General features: G+C 43.7%; 1 protein-coding gene across 14 annotated transcripts in view; it reads left to right on the forward strand.

Annotated features, from left to right (window-relative positions):
- Positions 1 to 18225, forward strand: part of Syne1 (spectrin repeat containing nuclear envelope protein 1) — a 459455-nt gene that overhangs the window by 209806 nt on the left and 231424 nt on the right. For all 14 annotated transcript variants that reach the window (XM_060373516.1, XM_060373529.1, XM_060373530.1 and 11 more), the window contains 5 exons: positions 2467 to 2758; positions 3762 to 3934; positions 7009 to 7318; positions 8681 to 8845; positions 14261 to 14617. In XM_060373516.1, coding sequence (XP_060229499.1) covers positions 2467 to 2758; positions 3762 to 3934; positions 7009 to 7318; positions 8681 to 8845; positions 14261 to 14617 — 1297 coding nt within the window. The remainder of the gene's footprint in view (positions 1 to 2466; positions 2759 to 3761; positions 3935 to 7008; positions 7319 to 8680; positions 8846 to 14260; positions 14618 to 18225) is intronic.

Here is an 18225-nt window from a genome sequence, read left to right on the forward strand (position 1 = left end):
ATTGGGGTTGTAAGTGTGCCCACCACCAAGCCTGGCCTTCACTGTTTTTCTAATAATTGCAGCGTTGACACATAATTCTTGGAGTGTCACTCTCTGGTGCTCCAGGGCCTCCAGTAAGCGATCTCCAGTGTGTTGGACTTAGGTCTTTCCTTACAAACTGCCGCTTCCAGCAGCAGCAGAAAGCTCCTCACTCAGATTCCCGTGCTCTGTCACCTCCTTTGGTTTTTGGGGTCTCACTGTGTAGTCCACATTGAACTCCAACTAACCATCTTTTTGTCTCAGTTTCCCAAATGCTGGGATTATGAGAGTGCACCACCACACGGACCCAAGCTACCCTTGGGTCCTGCTTGCTCCTCCCAATCTCCTGGGCATTTTTTATCAGCAAGTGGCCAAACATTTAAAAATTAGCAGGACAATCTTTAAAAGTTAGAGGGACATATCCTTTGGAAAAATCATAAAGACCTGCGACCATCCATTGAGCAAATGATTTTGTAGTAGCAAAGAAATGTCTTATATTGGTTGTTATGTAACCCATAATAGGTATACCATATCCTGTAACCCACCTCCCTGCTCACTGAGCAGACTGATCACAAACGTCTTAGTGTCTTGCAGACAAGGAGCCATGTTGGGTAATTGTATCTCAGAGTGGCTTAAAGGTTGCTGTTTACATAGGAATTGCTCAGAAACCCGCCGAGCTGTAGAGGGTACACATTGTGTTCCAGTATATTTTCTAGTATATTCACCAGCTTTGTGTGTGTGTGTGTGTGTGTGTGTGTGTGTGTGTGTGTGTGTGTGGTTTATGTATGTCTGCATTTATGAATGTAGAGGCCAGAGGTCACCAACCTATACCTACAGGAGTTATTCTCCCTCTTAGTTTTTGAGACAAGATCTCTTCTAAGCTAACTGGCCAGAGAACTCTAAGGACCCCTCTGTCTCTACCTCCCTGAACTGGGATTACAGGCATGTGTCAGCATGTCTAGAGGTTCATGTGGGTTCTGGGGATCTAATCTCAGGTCCTGTGCATCTGTGATGAGCACTTTCACTGACCAAGCTTCCCCAGGTATCCTCAGTTCTGACCAAGACAGCTCATTCCTGCCAAGCACCCAGGCTTTCCCTGACAAGTGTGCTCATGGGAAGTTTAAGCCTCCCTGACTGCTTTTTCCAGGTGCTTTGAAATAAAGGAGAATGAGGAGACGAAGGCAAAATGGTACAGAATTCCCACCTACAAGGAACATGGGATCTCTTGTTTTGTTCTGTTTCAGTTGCAGTTTTGTTAAGTGCATGTGAGTGTAGCTAAAAATAGTTGCATTTTTTTAATCCCTAAGAAAATAATTTCAAATGGAAAATATGTAAAGAATGTGAGGTGCTGGATCATCAAGCAGCTTGCTTCAATCACTGTGCACTACACATGAGCCACAATGTCACTTTATAAGCCACACATTTGCATGATCACAAATTATTACTTTTTAATTAAAAGGAAAAAAAAAAACTGCCGACCAAGTTACACTAAGAACTCAGAACATTATAACCAAGCCATGCTGGGGTTGAAAGTCCTGCCCCCGTGGACCCAGTTAACATAGCTCCACAGCATGAGAGACCCAGCATTGAAGGTACACCAAAGAAGCTCACTGGCTCCTACCATGACACTTAAAAGCAGCTTTCCTCCTCCTTTGTCTCTGCTGAGCATTGTTGGGTCCCGGGGATGCAGATGGATGCAGTTCCCTTGGCTACAAGACAGTGGTGACCTGTGAGTAGGCACAGAGGGAGGGCATGGCAACCCTGCACATAGCCTGCCTGTCCCGGGCTTCCGTGGCGTGGGCTTCCTGTGCTGAGTTGATGAAGAGGCAACTCTGAAAGCAATGGGCAAGCAGAACTGTTATGAAGGAGAGATGTGAACTCTGTTAAGTATTTGTCTTGTTGAGACAAAATACCTGGCAGGCACCAGTGTTCGAGGTGATCCAGTTTATCACAGTGGCAAATGTGTGGCCACAGGAGCAGGCCAGCCATCCTGACACACTGTGTCACTAGCCCGGAAGCACAGGCTGAGTGAGACGTGGAGCCAGGCTCACCCTCGGTGACCCATTTCCTCCAGCAAGTCCCGCCTCCTGCTGGTGACAAAGTGTCTAAATCCATGAGCAAATGGGGGACAATTGACATTCAAACCAGAACATCCACAACAGATCATGGGACAGAGTTAGGCTATCAAACAGGAACAGAGAGATGCGAGATGGGATGAGCCCCTTTCTGCACTGCATTCTTCGAAAGACAGCAGAAATGGACTCAGATTCCCTGACGTGTGTTGACTACACTAAGAAGGCAGGCAGCCAGGCTGGTCCCCAGCGTTGTAACGTTAAAGTCATATCAGCCATGAGCTCTTGTCTGGTTTCCGATCCAGTGTCAACAGTCATTTTTTATTCCCTTGGATCCCGAATGCTGGGACTAAATAAAGAAATTCTGTTTGTCCAGAGAGTCTCTTGACAAGCTCTCCCAGAGAGGGCAGCTTCTCAGCGAAGAAGGCCACAGTGCGGGGAAGGGAGGCCGCCGGAGCACCCAGCTCCTTACCAGCTACCAGAACCTTCTCAGAACAACCAAGGAGAGGCTGCGCAGCTGTCAGCTGGCCCTGCAGGAGCACGAGGCGCTGGAGGAAGCCACGCGGAGCATGTGGGCCCGGGTGAAGGATGTGCAGGACAGGTTGGCTTGTGCGGAGAGCACCCTCGGGAACAAAGAGACACTGGAGGGACGATTGTCACAGATCCAGGTACGCGCAGCTCACAACCGCTGCCCACTGCTCCAATTCGGCTAGGATTGGCCCCAGTGGTCCAGGAAGTGTCAGATGAAAATGTGGGAGATGGGGAGGAATGGATTAAATACTCAGAGAAAGTGTTTGTTCTCCTCTTGGAAAAAGAAACATTTTTTGTTTTAATAGCTTTAGGCTTGTTTGCTTGCTTCATTCAGTAGTTAGCCATCAAAGTTTTCTAAGTACTTAGTCCATTACAAGTACTATGAGAATTGCTGGGAATACAGAAACAGTGGTTAGTCCCTGTGTTTCAGGAGGCCAGAGACCAGAGTGTGAATTGTTCCTGTAGAGCGTAGGTCTAGGCTGTAAATGGAGTGACGAGAGTTTTTTTTTTGTAAATGCAAAGCAGATAAACCTCTGGTAGACATGACCTTGAGCAATGGGAATCAGCCAGGGAATGAAGGGAGGAGAGGTTATATTTTGTGAAGGTGTATCTTCATGTCTAAATTAATTTTCACTCACTGAAACCAGTCAACAAAATTGTAATTGTTGGCTGGTGGCCTAAAGTTCTCCAAGAATTTAAGTTGATCTTTGGACCCTAGACTTCTGATGTGTAGCTTATATTATTCTAACCTAGGATCTAGGCCTATTTATTGCTTTCATTTTACAGTGAAATATTGCTACCTTGGTTATCTTGGTGGGGAGATGGGGAGTGCATGCTTAAGTGTGTGCATGCCTGTGGTGCTGTCATTCCTCAGTCACCAGCCACCATGTTTTCTGAGAGTCTTTCATTAGCCTGAAGCTCCTGTAGCAGGCTTGGCTGGAAATCCTGGATCTGCCTCCCCAGGGCTAAGGATACAGGCACACGCCACTAGTCCTAGCCTTTTTATGTGGGTTCTGGGGGTTAAACTCAGTTTGTGAACTGAACTATCAGACCCTGGTCTTCTGGATCTAGGAAGCAGCCATTGTTCAGCACAGCAGGTTTTCATATTCCCACTAATGACATTTCCTTCTCCCTCCCCAGGACATTCTCCTTATGAAAGGTGAAGGAGAAGTGAAGCTGAATCTGGCCATCGGCAAGGGGGACCAGGCCTCAAGAAGCAGCAACCAGGAGGGTCAACAGGCGATTCAGGCTCAGCTGGAGACGCTTAAAACGACATGGGCTGGCGTCATGGGTTCTGCGGTCCATGCACAGAGGTGCCACAATCTTCTCTAAGTGCTCCTTAGCCCAAATAAAACCCAGAGGTTCCGTGAGGTTCTGGCACAGCATCCAGGCAGCCTGTGGTAGTTGCCAAGCGTGTTACTTTTGCTGTGTGCAGGCGCGCCTGTCTTTGCCTGCGTTACATCCCCCACGGGGCGAAGACCAGTACCGATATGTTCGTATGCTTTGCTTGTGTGCTTTCTTTTTAAAATATTTTTGTCTGTTCCCCCCAATCTCACAACCTCCACCCTTCACCCCAGCGTCTCTCATGGAATCTTGCACATAACACAAGCTTGGGAAAATGGCTCTTTTTAAGCAGATAATATTTTTAGAAATATTTAATAATAAGTCAAACAATTCTTTAATAGCTCTTAGCTGTTTAAAAACATGTGCAAGGAATTGTTGCTAAATTATAGTGCTGACAACCACGCTTAAAGTGTACATCTGTCCTTCATCCCAGAGCCATCACACCTAACTGGTGATAAAAAATGTGTGGAGTGTTTCTGGTTATCCAAATGATACAGATAGCCAGGTATTTAGTGGCTAAGTGCTAAGAGATGAAATTCTACCAAGTGGGGAATGTTCTTCTGCTGCCAGTCATTAACCAATTGGGAAGTCTTTAGAGCTGTTGCATTCTGGTCTAGCTCCACTCATGCATGAAATCTATAAAGGTTCACAGTAGAATGGTGATTACCAGAGACCAGGGAGTGTGTTGGGGAGGCAAGATGGGAAAGGATGCTCCGTGTATACAAATATAGTTAGATAAGAGCAGAGAATGTGCCATGCTGTTCCATACATAGCAGGATGAGGAAAGATCACAATTATATGGTACACAAAACCCTCGGAGGAAATGCAGCGAAAAGACTCACCATAGCATTAACACAGAGCTTTGTCAAGAGAGGCGTGTTTGGCTTGATTAAAACACACATATCCACGTATCGAAATACAATATGGCACCATTAACATACAGAAGTTTCTGAGTCATTTAAAAAATAATTTTAGTCTATAAGAAAGAAGGGAAAAGAGGAGAGGGGCCCAGGCCTGCCCTGTATCAGTTACTGATGGAGAAGTAGAGAAAGGTATTTTTCCTTGTGTGTTATTAATAAGAGTAAGGAGTCTTCCTTCCAAGAGTCTCTTCTCAAGTTTACTGTACATAGACAGCTGTCTTGTCTGGTAAATAACTACCACTGAGAATTAGACTAAAACACAGCCCAGAATCCATATTCTGAATGCTCTCTACCATCCCACCACTCCAGAAGTGGATCCCCAAGGGACTGCAGCAAATACATAAAGAGCAGATAGAGGCTCAGCGCAGGTCAGAAAACCCACTACGGCTGTCTCCTACCATACAGGCAATAGCAGGGGTCCCTAACACTAATGGGGGTTTTGCTTGCTTGTTTGCTTTGCTTCTTGGTTTTTACATTAAGAGAAAGTGGTCCAGACAAACAAGACATTGCATCCTCATCATAACTCCTAGTGGTCAGCAAAGAAAAGAGTCAGACCCTGTGGGGCTCCCTCATTCTATAGTAGGGCTGCTAGAGCATAAATAACTTCCTGGTGCCTGGCAACTGACCAGCTTTCTGCTTTGCAGAACTGAATAGGGATGTGGGAGAACTTTTTTTTTTCAAATATTACAATAAAATGTTAAATCTGGGAAACAGATTCAGAGCTCTGACTCTTATTTCAGCAAGAAATTAAATCGACAGCTACTTGCTGGGTGGTTTCCTTGTTGAAGTGATTGTGGCAAACAATGAGCCCAAACAAAATCCTGTTTTGCCTTCTAGGAGATCAGAGGCTAGGGAGGAGTGCACGCTCCAGAGAGCTCAGACTCAGACTGCATTGCCAAGAGTGTTCAAAAGACCCTCAGCTGTGGCCGAAGGTCACTTTGGTGACTCTTGGAGTATGATGACATCGATGTAGACATTTTATAGACTCTCAGAAAAGACGGGACTCCAAGCTGACATAATGAGGGTCATGCTAATATAGAAGCATCACTCTGAGCAATGGAAGTTCATTGACGATGTTATCCTGACTCCAAAATAGAGAGAGTGCTATGCAAGAGACACTAGGGGCATTCACTCAGCATGAGCTGATAGTGTGTTAGTCAGCTGATTGCTTCCTAGACAGTTAAAGGTCTTGCGTTTGAGTGGTGGTGGTGTCATGGGAGGTGACAGAGAGAGAAGGTGAAAGTAAGGAGGGAATGAGATAAGAAGAGAGGGGGAGGGAAGGAGAGAAAAGCAAAGAGGAGAGAAGAGGAGGGGAGGGGAAGAGGAGGGGAAGGAAAAGGAGAAGAGAGCAAAAACAGGGAGGGGAAGGGAGAGGAAAGGAAAGGAAGGCAGGGGAAGGGAGGGAAAGGGAAAGCAGAGAAGAACAGAGGAGAAGAGAGGAGAGGAGAAGAAAGGAGAGATTATTATAAAACTCCTTATATCATTTCCTTATGTCATTCTGGAGAGCATTTTTATTTTTCTATTAGGAAATCTGGTGATGTGACTGTTAAATTTGTGACTATATTTTCCATAAATATATTGAGTCCTCATTCATTCACATATTTAACAAAAAAGAATTGGACATTATACATGTACAGTCTTAAATGATAGTATTTACCCAAGGAAAATCGCTCAAATTTAAATGTTCCTGATTACTATCTGATTTTAATAATATAGATTAAGCACAAGAAAAATCTGAGACCTGGTACGTACTAAGAAGAATTTAACTAACAGTGTAGAACTGAGCTTTCATAACGACAGTGTTAAAACAATGTAATACATAAATTATCTGAGACAATTAGCATTTGGAAGATATATGTCTGTGTGTGTGTGTGTGTGTGTGTGTGTGTCTATGTGTATGTAGCAACTTGCTTCAAATTCTAACATACATTAATTTTGTTTGAAGTAACTATACCCTAATTGTGGCAGATCAAAAAAGTTGTTTCTCCCTACACTCCCTGCAACATTTCCTCACAATAATACTCAGCAAAGCACTTTAAATAGATTTGTTGGTGCAATAATTGTGTTTTGGTAGAGAAGCCAAAGCTGAAACTCAATTTTACAGTGTGTGACACTTGTTCTAGCACGCTGGAGTCTGTGATTGACCAATGGAATGACTATCTGGAGAAGAAAGGCCAGTTGGAGCAGTGGATGGAAACTGCAGATGAGAAAGTAGAGCATCCTGTACAGCTGCAGCCCGGCCTGAAGGAGAAGTTTTCCCTGCTGGACCACTTTCAGTCCGTCGTCTCTGAGGCAGAGGATCACACAGGAGCTCTGCAGCAGCTAGCCGCCAAGGCCAGGTTGCTATACAAAAAGACCCAGGATGAGTCTTTCACAGAAGCCAGCCAGGAGGAACTGAGAACACAGTTCGAGGACATAGTGACTGTGGCCAAGGTGAGCACTTTAGACTCGTGCAAAAGGTTCACAGTACAAGTAAGGACCCTTACATGGACTGAATTACTGGATCTGGCTAGTCTGAAACTATGTGTAAGTTTGGTGGGCAGGAATTCCACAAAGATTCTTTTCCAGGAAGACGGGACTAGAGAGAGTACAGCTAGGAATACAGAAGAGAGGCTGCCTGAGAAAGAAAAGTGACCAGTTAGACTTAAAGGGAAGGAAATGTGGGAGGGTTACGGGGGAGGGGAGCAAAAGAGACATGCACAAAGGTGCTATGACAAAACCATTACTGTATATTCTGGCCTAAAGATTAGCTTACAGACAGACAGACAAAAGAGATCTGCACACGCGCTGCTCACTCTGCAGCCCTGGGAACAGTCTTTGCTCTTTACGTTTGTCCTTACCTACATCATCGGTGGACTCATCTGCTTTCTTTGTAAGACTGAGCATCAACGGTTAATTTGTGTTTCCCCCGCATTTACCTTTAAAATCTTAAAATCTGAATATTTGTTTAAATTCTCAGATTCAAACAAGAATTAAGTTTATTTATCCAGTAACAAAACCTACATTTTCCTATTCTCTAAACACACACACATATATGGGTGTATGTGTGTATATGCACACACATGCGTGTGTACATTTCATATATATAATTTCATATACTTAATTTCCTTCAGGATTTACATTTACATACTCATGACTTATAGAAATTACTGAGTGGAGGTTTGTGTTTGCTTTTCCTTACTCTGCCTTTTGAGAGCTCTGGGTTGTTAAGAGTTCTTAACCCTAACTCTGTTGGACATGTGCTTCGTGTGTGTTGGTTGCCTCTCCCTTAGCTTGCGCATCCTTTGCTGTCAAATCTGTTGTCAAGCGACTTAACGCATTGGAGAACGCTGTGGAAGTGCAGTTGTAAGTGATGACGAAGTTAGCAGCAGTTATAATAGGTATGATTGCTTAGCTTGAGAAGGCTATTAGTCAGCATGTATGAAGTACAGACCTTTATGCTGAGCCACAAAATACTAGACCTAAGAAGGAAATGGGTTTGTTTTTTTCAAAGCTTTGCAGTGTTAGATTTATGGTTTCCTTCTTTCTTTGAGACAAAATTTCACTGTGTAGTCATGGCTGGCCCTGGAGCTCCATATGTCTACCAGAGATGTCTACCATATGTGTTCTCAGAGATTTGCCTGCCTCTGTTTCCCAAGCAATGGCTTCTTTTTAAGCTATAAAATTCACAGAGGGCCCAAGAGTAAAACTGAAGTCTTCTGAGCTACATTGAGACCTCCGTGGAGTCTGTCATTTCACCCGATTTCATGTTCTCTGTAACCACGACTGTTCATGTGCTTCCTCTTTCTTCACTAGGAGAAAATGAGGAAAGCAGAGGAGGTTGTGAAAGACCACCTCATGTACTTAGACGCCGTCCAGGAATTCACAGATTGGCTCCACTCAGCAAAGGAAGAGCTTCACCGGTGGTCAGATACATCTGGAGACTCATCGGCTACCCAAAAAAAGCTATTGAAAATTAAGGTGAGCAAATGGGCCTATACGGATCCACAGGCACTTCACTGTGGTTGCAGATTCCTGTTAAGGACTTCGTGGAAAAGATTCATGTTTTTCCTGGGTTTTGTTTTTTTAATGTTTTCTTCCTGGTTTTGGGTGGTGCTTTACTGTTCCATACATCAGTAATTCTAAGCAAACTTTATGAAAAATTGGAAGGAATTTATTTCCATTTTTGAGCAAATTGTAGCCTTGTCTGTATGTGTTTCTATACGGAGATGTACTTATCACTATAGCATAAGAGACTAAGAAATATCACTCTGATGGGCTGACAAAACCAGTGTAGCCAGACCTTAGGACACTTTTTAAAGTTTAGGCTTTAAAGCCAAAGGACCTTCTGTAGCAGCTTTCATCTCCTGACTTTCTGATTTTTTTGAAAAAAAAAAAAAAATAAATCCCTTTTGTCAGTGTCCCCAAGTCTCATTGGAACTACAAAAAGAATTAAAAACTATGATTTTCGGGATCAGCTCTAAAGAGCTCTTTGGAGGATGGTTAGATATTCATATAAAAATACGTAGCTCCCTGACTGGGCATGGATGGCACTCAGTAAGTAAGTCCAGTGGGTTTGGGAAAGAGAGGAATTTGCTTTGCAAACAGTGCCAAGTTGAAGGAGTCAGGGTGAGCCAGGCATGGCGCCACACACCTATAAGCTGAGTACCTGGGAGAAGAGGCAGGAGGGCTTCCACCAGTTTGATGCCACCCTGGTCTACATGGCAAGTCACAGACTAGTAAGGGATACGCAGTAAAACCCTGTATCAAAAGAAATTCAACAAATGAATAAAAACAAATAATCAAGCCTACAAACAAGCAAGTATAATGGCTGAGGATAGAAGTTAAGTTGGGGTACTTGCAGAGAAGCCTTTTGTAAGGGGTAGATGGGATGATCAGTGACAAATCAAACTTGCACCAGCAGGTGGGAGTAAAGTCCAGGAGGCTGTGCATTTTTGTATCGTCCATTCAGGTTAGGAAACGCCTTTGAAGAGATAATGTTATAAATTCCTAAAACAAAGTCTGTATTTGGAGTCCCCAGACAAGATTGATCTATGCCACATCCAACAAAAAGAACCCAAAACCCAGGCAGACCTAAGGTTTACAGGAGTTTTGAAAGGGAGGAGAAATACATGGTTACCATCACTGCAGAGGCTGAAGATCACATCTGGGTTTGGCCACTGGGCCGTTTCCATGGTGGGGGATGGGAGTGGGGAAGGGCGGGCAGGTGAGGAACCAGTCCTATTTCATGGATTTAGGAAGAAATGGAAGCTAAGGAAGAGGGGACAGCAACAAATGGATCAAGCTTTTGAAAAGTTAATTTGAAAAATCTTTGAGGAGGTGAAGGAAGTTCCTCTCCTGCCTGTCAATGCTCTGACCACTCCATGCCACAAAAACAATCATTCAGAGTATGTAACTTAGAAGCTCAGTATCTATATAGATGAACACACACACACACATGTGTGTGTGTGTGTGTGTGTGTGTGTGTGTGTGTGTGTGTGTGTAGAGAGAGAGAGTTCACATACATGGCAAGAAAATCTACGCAAAATCGAATTTGAATCACAGCAGTTGAAGACCTTGATTAGAGCTGAGGAGATGGCTGCATGTGTAAGAACACTTCCTCTGCAGACATGGGGACTTGGCTTTAATTCTCAGCACTCAATAAAAGTTGAGTGGGGCATTATATGTAAAAGGAATTTTTTTCATTCACCTGTTTCGATTGTTGTCTCAGAGGATTATTCTTCTTTCCTTTCTTCTTGAGAGTTCAGCATATCCTATTCTGTCAAATCTTTCTCAGATTCATCACTTTAACTGCCACTCAATTAAACTTCACTTTAAACATGGGTACTTCCTTCTACAAACTAACTTTACCTTCAGTGTTTGGGATTAACGACATGTACCACCATGCCTGGACCTAACCTTTTCTTTACCTGAAAGTTGCTCTCTGCTAGCTAGGCTGGCCTTGAACTCAGATCTGCTTGTCCCTGTCTCCTGGATTAAAGGCGTGTTTTATATTCCAGCTGTATCACACAGACCTAGAAGATCTTTGGATGTGATCTCTTACCAGAGCAGCCATGTTCTGAATCAAAATTCCTCTACAACTTTCCCTATTCTGTTTAAGCTGAAAACTATACACAGTTTAACTTTTACAATAGAAACAATTATCAGTCCCACAAATTTACTAATCTGATTGTGCAAATATCCTGGGCTGTGTGCCCGTAACCCCAACACTGCTGAATGGAGAGCGGTGGTTGCTCATGAACCTCAAAAAGGTCAGCTTCTGGTTCGGTGAACTGTCCTACCTCAGGAGAGTAAGGACTCCTGATGTCCTGTTCTCATCTTCCTATTCATACATATAAGCCATGCACACCTGTTCAATCGTGTGTGTGCATATGCACACAATACAAAAAAAGAAAATTTGCGAAAGGAGTCACAGGTTAGCATGTATGGGCCTGTTTTCATGCCAAATGAAGAAGAGATAACGAATAGGAGGGCATTTGAGGAAACTGACTTTTGACAGTAGAGACTTTGAATTCCACATTTGAAAACCATTACGTTTTAAAACATTCTTGTTAAACTTAGCACTTTCTCTTTTTTCTTTTTATATTATTATCATTTATTACAATTTATTCACTTTGTACCCTGGTTCATCTCCTTCCAATCCCACCCTCCCTGCCTCTTCTCCTCCCTTGCCCCTCTCCAGTCCACTCCTCCCCTTCCACCTGACCCTAGTTTATCAGGTCTCATCAGGACTGGCTGCATTGTCTTCCTCTGTGACCTGGTAAGGCCGCACCCTCCAGGGGGAGATGATCAGAGAACCAGCCACTGAGTTCATGCCAGAGAAAACCCCTGCTCCTCTTACTAGGGAACCCACTTGGAGACTGAGTTTATAGGATACATCTAAACCAGGGTTTTAGCTCATCTCCATGCATGGTCTTTGGTTAGGGTAACAGTCTCTGCAGGGTCCCCAGGGCCCAGTTTTGTTTTGTTTGGTTTGGTTTGGTTTGGTTGGGTTTTTTGTTTGTTTGTTTGTTTGCTTTGGGGTTTTTTTGTTTTGTTTTGTTTTTTTTTTTGGCTCTGTTGGTCTTCTTTTAAAGCTCCTGTCCCCTTGAGGTCTGTCTGTCTCCCCTTTCTTTCATAAAATTCTATGCCTTCTGCCAAGGTTTGACTATGAGTCTCAGTCTCTGCTTCGATACCTTGATCAAAAGAGTCTTTCAGAGGCTATCTATGGTAGGCTTCTGTCTTGTTCCCTGTCTTCTCCTGCTTCCAATGTCTAACACATTTGTTCTTCTGAATGAGGATTGAGCATCTTCCCTAGGGTCTTACTTTTTGTTTAGTCTCTTTAGGAGTATAGATTTTAGTATGTTTCTCCTATATCATATGGCTAATATCTACTTAGGAGTGAGTATATACCATGTGTGTCTTTCTGCTTCTGGGTTACCTCACTCTATGATCTTTTCTAGTTCCCACCATTTGCCTGCAAATTTCATGATTTGTTTTTAATAGCTGAGTAATATTCCATTGTATAAATGTACCACAATTTCTATATCCTGTCTATATGCTGTCTATATTCTATATGCTGTCTTTTTTTCCAATGTATGGTTTTGGCATTTTTGTCAAAAATCAAATATCCATAGGTGTGCAGGTTTATTTCTGGATCTTCTATTCGACTCCATTGATCTACCTTTCTGTTTCTATGCCAATACCTTGTAGTTTTTATTACTGTTGCTCTGTAGTACAGTTTGAGATCAGGGATGGAGATACCTCCAGATGATCTGTTATTGTACAGGATTGTTTTAGCAATTCTGTTTTTTTTTTTCTATATGAAATTCAGAATTGTTGGATTTAGTACTTTCTAAGCTATGATTTTTCTTTTTTGAACCACTAACTATTCTATGTCCTTTGTTTGTTTGTTTGTTTGTTTGTTTTTTGGTTTGTTTTTTATTTTTGAGACAGGGTTTCTCTGTGTAGCCTTGGCTGTCCTGGACTCACTTTGTAGACTAGGCTAACCCCAAACCCCGAGATCTACCTGCCTCTGCCTGCCAGAGTGCTGGGATTACAGGGGTGTGGCCACTACGCCCAGATCACTCTATGTAGTACAAACGAAGACGACCTTTAGAGTCCTGTTGCCGAGAAAGGCTGACTGCATACACGCGAAGCGGTGTTTGCATGAACACGGTCACACATGTGACCAACTCACATCTCACAGGACTGTGCTTGTGCCACCATATAATTAGGCACTGTAAATGATCTGCACCAAAGCGTGTCTTTATTGTCTGTGTATATGGAAGATAGATTAGCTTCAGGACAATCAAATGAAATGCAAGGATGTTCTATAGACTGGTTAAAACACCTGTTCTGCTTCACACATCCATGACACATGTCTGATACGATAATCAATGCCTCATTTTTCTGTTGTTAGCTTGTAACTGGTCTTGTTCATTATTTCCTGCTTTTCCTCCTCTTCCTCCTCTTTCTCCTCCTCTTCTCGGTTTTGTCTCTAATAACCTCCTTTCTTTCTATGTAACACTGGAGTGAAGACAATTTTTTTTAACACCGACAGAATCCAGCTTTAGTGATACATAGCACAAATATGTAAGCACCCGATGACCATTTTACACAAGAAAAAATATATCATTAGAAGCGCTTATTTTTAAAGGAAAATGACGCGAGTTATCAATTTTCCAATGATTATTCTAATTACATCTTAAAGCCCTTTCTTTATGTGAGCCTCAAGACTGAACAGTATTTGAATTGCCAAATTTCTGTGAGATTTCTTTTTCTGAGGGGAAAAAAGTAGCAGCAAGAAACAAACCCAACCTAGAGTGTGCTTTAAACTTATAATTAAGTTGGTCTGTGAATTATTAATTTTAGTGGCTATAAAAAATGCACCTAAGGAGGCTTAGGTGCAGAACTATCTGAGATTGAAGCACTCACTGTCTTCTTGATGGGGTCAGGGAAGACATGATTTAAGCCTCCCTTCTGTGGAGATGATGGGAATGAGGTAGGAGCCCCGAGCAGGGCACATTCCATCTGTCCATCCACAGAAGGGGAATGAAGTTTTCTGGGATTCTTTTAGTCTGTAGGGGCCGAACACCACAGGTGAGTATCTAAGTCACCACCACAGGGATCTAAATAATGCCTGTGTTCAGCATGCCTGACCCCACCCGTGGGGACACGGAGAGGCGCTGAGTGATTCTGCAGTAAGTCAGACACTCATGATACTGCCGGCTGCAGCTATAACTAGGCAGATTGTAGACACAGCGACTCGCATTCCTTGTGCACACTCACTCAAACTTCATGGCGGGACAGAGTACCCGTTCTGCACACTTTTGAAAACTGGCAGCCCGAGTGACTAAGGGCCTCCTTGGTTTCCATGGCGATATTCCATTACAGGAGCTGATAGATTCCAGAGAGATCGGCGCAGGCCGCCTAAGCAGAGTGGAGTTGCTGGCCCCAGCGGTGAAACAGAACACAGCTGCCAGTGGCTGTGAGCTTCTGAACTCGGAGATGCAGGCCCTGCGCGCCGACTGGAGGCAGTGGGAGGACAGCCTGTTCCAAGCACAGAGCAGCCTGCAGAACCTGGCCAGTGAAATGGCCCTCTCCGAGCAGGAGTTCTCTGGCCAGGTGGCCCAGCTCGAGCAGACCCTGGAAGAGTTCAGCACTCTTCTGAAAACCCGGGCCCAGCAGCTCAGCCTCCTGGAAGGCAAGAACACTGACGAGGAGATCGTGGAGTGCTGGCATAAGGGACAAGTAAGTGGCCGCCTTCCTGTTTACCTCGGGGGTGGATACGCTAAATATTTCTTTGGCTCTCGTGGTTGCTAAAAACAAAACAAAACAAAAACAAAACAAAACAAAATGTGAGCCTATGCTAGCTAAGTGTACACATCATCCAGAGGCAGGAAAAAAACGTATTTCATAAATTTGCAAAGTGTCATTTTTTTTCCTTCTCCTATAAATCATATTCTGGTAAAAGTTAGCATATGTAGGAGAGGGAGGTGCTATTACACCCCATAGGAAACATTATCTCTGCTTGAGATATTTTACTTTCTTTCTGATGGGGTAAGAGTTTGCAATACTGTATTCAGCCATTGAGTCTGGAAAATGGCCTGTGAGCAGAGGCATAAATAGACGGAGAGTCATAGCTGCTGTCCTGCCAGTTAACTCTTTCAAACAGTTAAGTGATTGGATTTATAGCTTTGAAAGACACTTTGGATAATCCACTGAAGCACAGCCAATAGTTTTCCTGGGGTCTGCTTCTCCTTTTCGTGGTTTTGACAGCTGAATTAGCTTGTTAATACAGATTAATACTTACTAGCTGCCTTCCAGCCCTCCCCCCCCATTTTCAAACTGTTACCGCTCTTAGAATATGAAAAAAGGAAGCAGAAAGGGAGCATGAGCTGAAGCCTTAGAAGCTCTTCCTTCTTTGACTCCTCGTGGGTGCTCTCAATATTAGCTGCTTTATAATGCTAAGAATCGTGGCTGTCCTTAAAAGGAAGTTTAGTGAAGTCAGTGTCTCTGCTTCTATTTATGTTATAATCATTTCGAAATAGCTCCAGTCGTGGGGTATTTCCAGCACTGTTTTGTTTAAATGAACTTCTGTCGCAGGCGTGGTACGCCAGGAAAGAAAAGCTGGTAACTACCTGGGTGCTGTTTTACTGAGAATGCCTCTCAGCTGCTTTGCTTCCTTCATGCTTCCCTCAGCCTTTAGGTTTGCCACCAGAATCAAGCCAGAATCACAGCCGCTTCGTTCTGCAGTGCAGGGACAGAGAGAGGGCCTGGAAACTGTCTCCATGGGGCTTAATTATTAATATTTGAAAAAGAAAAGTCACAGTATTTTGGCTCTTTTTCTGTTTGCCTTTCTTTTTGATCTATTAATGTGAACAAAAGGAACTTTAAAGAAAAGTCTGGTGTAGCTAGAATCACATTTCTGTTTTCAATGACCATCTCCTGTGCTGGGATTGGCTCATAGATGAGGGCTATAAGGGTACACATGCTGATGCAATCAGAAACTCGGTTGTGCTGAGTCCAGGATGACAGGCAGTCTCTGCTGTCACATCTGTGTCTGACTCTAGGGCTACAGAATCTGAGGACAGTAGGACATTGCCTCAGACTATCCTATTGTCACCATCACCTACAGTCACTCTCATCTGATGACACCAAGTCAATAGTCATCTAATGGTACAAGTTTATCCAAAATGTAAGATAACACTACAAATTCCATGAGTGTGTAACAAATGTTGGTAAAATAGATGGACTTGTGTCTGACAGCACCCATTTGCCGTTAGGAAATCCCCATGATAGCTGCCAATCACAGCAAACACTCTAGGCCATTGTACATGTTGATCTTACGTCATCGGGAAGTTTAAGGTGGATGGCCATGAAGGTGGATAATACATTGCAAACACATCTGTTATTTGTAATTATAAAATTCATTTAAAAACCACTGGCTTATTGATTTGGAAAATGCTGTTATTTTCTTTAACTGGACGATGAAAAGAACTTGGTAGAACCAAAAGAATATGAACCAATGCAGTATTCATGAGATTAAAGATTCTACTAAAATATTATATTTGAGATGAAGTTATAATGTGTTTTTAAAGGTTTATTTTATTTCTGGATATCTGTTTGTGCATGTATGTGTACACATGTATGTGCAGGAGCCCATGGGAAACAGGAGAGGGTGTCAAATCACTTGTAGCTGGAGTTAGCAGTGGTTCTGAGCCACTCACAGTGGGTGCTGGGAACCCAACTAGGATCCCCCATGAGAAAGTAGAAATTGCTCTTAACCACTGAGCCATCTCTGCAGCCCCATGAATACATTTTTAGATGTAAACTTTAGCTGAAAACCTTTTCACTTTTAATGTCACCTAATTTACAATTTACCTACGTAAACCTCATTTTAAGAAAAAAAAATTGGTAGATAATTATATTTCATTAGTTCTCATGATAGTTCCCTTTTAAAAATGTTCAATGTGGCTAAAATAATTTTTAAACGGTTCTTTCTGGGTTAATGTTTAGAGTTTCAAAAAGAAACTGTATAGTTACTTTTGTGAATTTTTCTAAATAAAAGTGTTTCAGAGGGCTTTGGGATATAGGTCAGTGATAAACTGCTTCATGGCTTGTTGTGAGGCCTTTGATTCCATTTCTAGGACCACAAAAAAGAAAACAATAGGGAGAGAATAAAAGGGAATGAAAGGGAAGAAAAAGGAAGGGGAAGAAGGGGGAAGGGAAAGAAAGGGGAAGGGAGGGGAAGGGAAGGGAAAGGGAAGGGAAAGAAAGGGAGGGGAAGGGAAGGGAAGGGAAGGGGAAGGGAGAGAAAGGGAGGGGAAGAAGGAGGAGGGGAAGGAAAGGGGAAGGGAAAGGGGAAGAAGGGGGAAGAGGAAGGGGAAAGAAGGGGGAAGGGGAAGAAGGGGGGAAGGAGGAAGGAGGGGGAAGAAGGGGAAGGGAGAAGGAGGAGGAAGAGGGAAGGGGGAAGGAGGGAGAAGGGAAGGGAAGAAGGGAAGGGAAAGGGAAGAAGGAAGAAGGGGGAGGGGAAGGGAAGGGAAGGGAGGGCAAGGGTAGGGAAGGGAAGAGGAAGGGAGGGGAAGAAGGAGGAAGAGAAGGGAAGAAGGGGAAGAAGGGGGAGGGGAAGGGGGAAGAAGAAGGGGAAAGAAGGGGGGAAGGGAGAAGGAGGGGGAAGGAGGGGAAAGGAAGGGGAGGGGAGGGGAGGGGAAGGGAGAGGAGGGGAGGGAAGGGAAGGGAAGGGAGAAGCCCAAAAGGTTTAGAGTCTCTAGCTCAGACATTGAGTAACTTCATGTGGACATTCCGAGAGCCTCACCCCTGACTTTATGATCACAATCTGTGTGGACAGAGACATACGAAACTACTGGAGACACTATGACAAAGGCTCTGGCCTTGCTGTGCATCTGGCCTAGTTAGCGTTTCAATTGCTGTGATAAAACACTTATGGAAACCACCTGGGGTGGAGGGTTTTAGTTAAAAGCACAGCTCTCCAGTCACACTCCATTACTGAGGGAAGCTCAAGGCAGGAACCCGAGGCTAGAACTGATGCAGAGGTCATGGACAGATGCTACTAGCTTGCTCTCCATGGCTTGCTCCTTTGGGTTTGCTCAGCCTGCTTTCTCGTAGCACCCAGGACCACCTGCTCAGAAGCCCCCAATGAGCTGGGCTGACCCGTTTCAAAATTCAATCAAGGAAATGTACCACAGACTTGCCTACAAGCCAGTCTTGTGGGGATATTATCTCAGCTCTGTTCCCTCTTCCCAATGACTTTAGCTTGAGCTAGCCAGCACGGCATCCTCGAATGACCATCCCTGGGAAACCAGAAGGACCACAGAAAGTCCCTGAGGAACCAGTGG

The sequence above is a fragment of the Meriones unguiculatus genome, chromosome 20 (genome assembly GCF_030254825.1).
Source record: "Meriones unguiculatus strain TT.TT164.6M chromosome 20, Bangor_MerUng_6.1, whole genome shotgun sequence".
Taxonomy (NCBI): Eukaryota; Metazoa; Chordata; class Mammalia; order Rodentia; family Muridae; genus Meriones; species Meriones unguiculatus.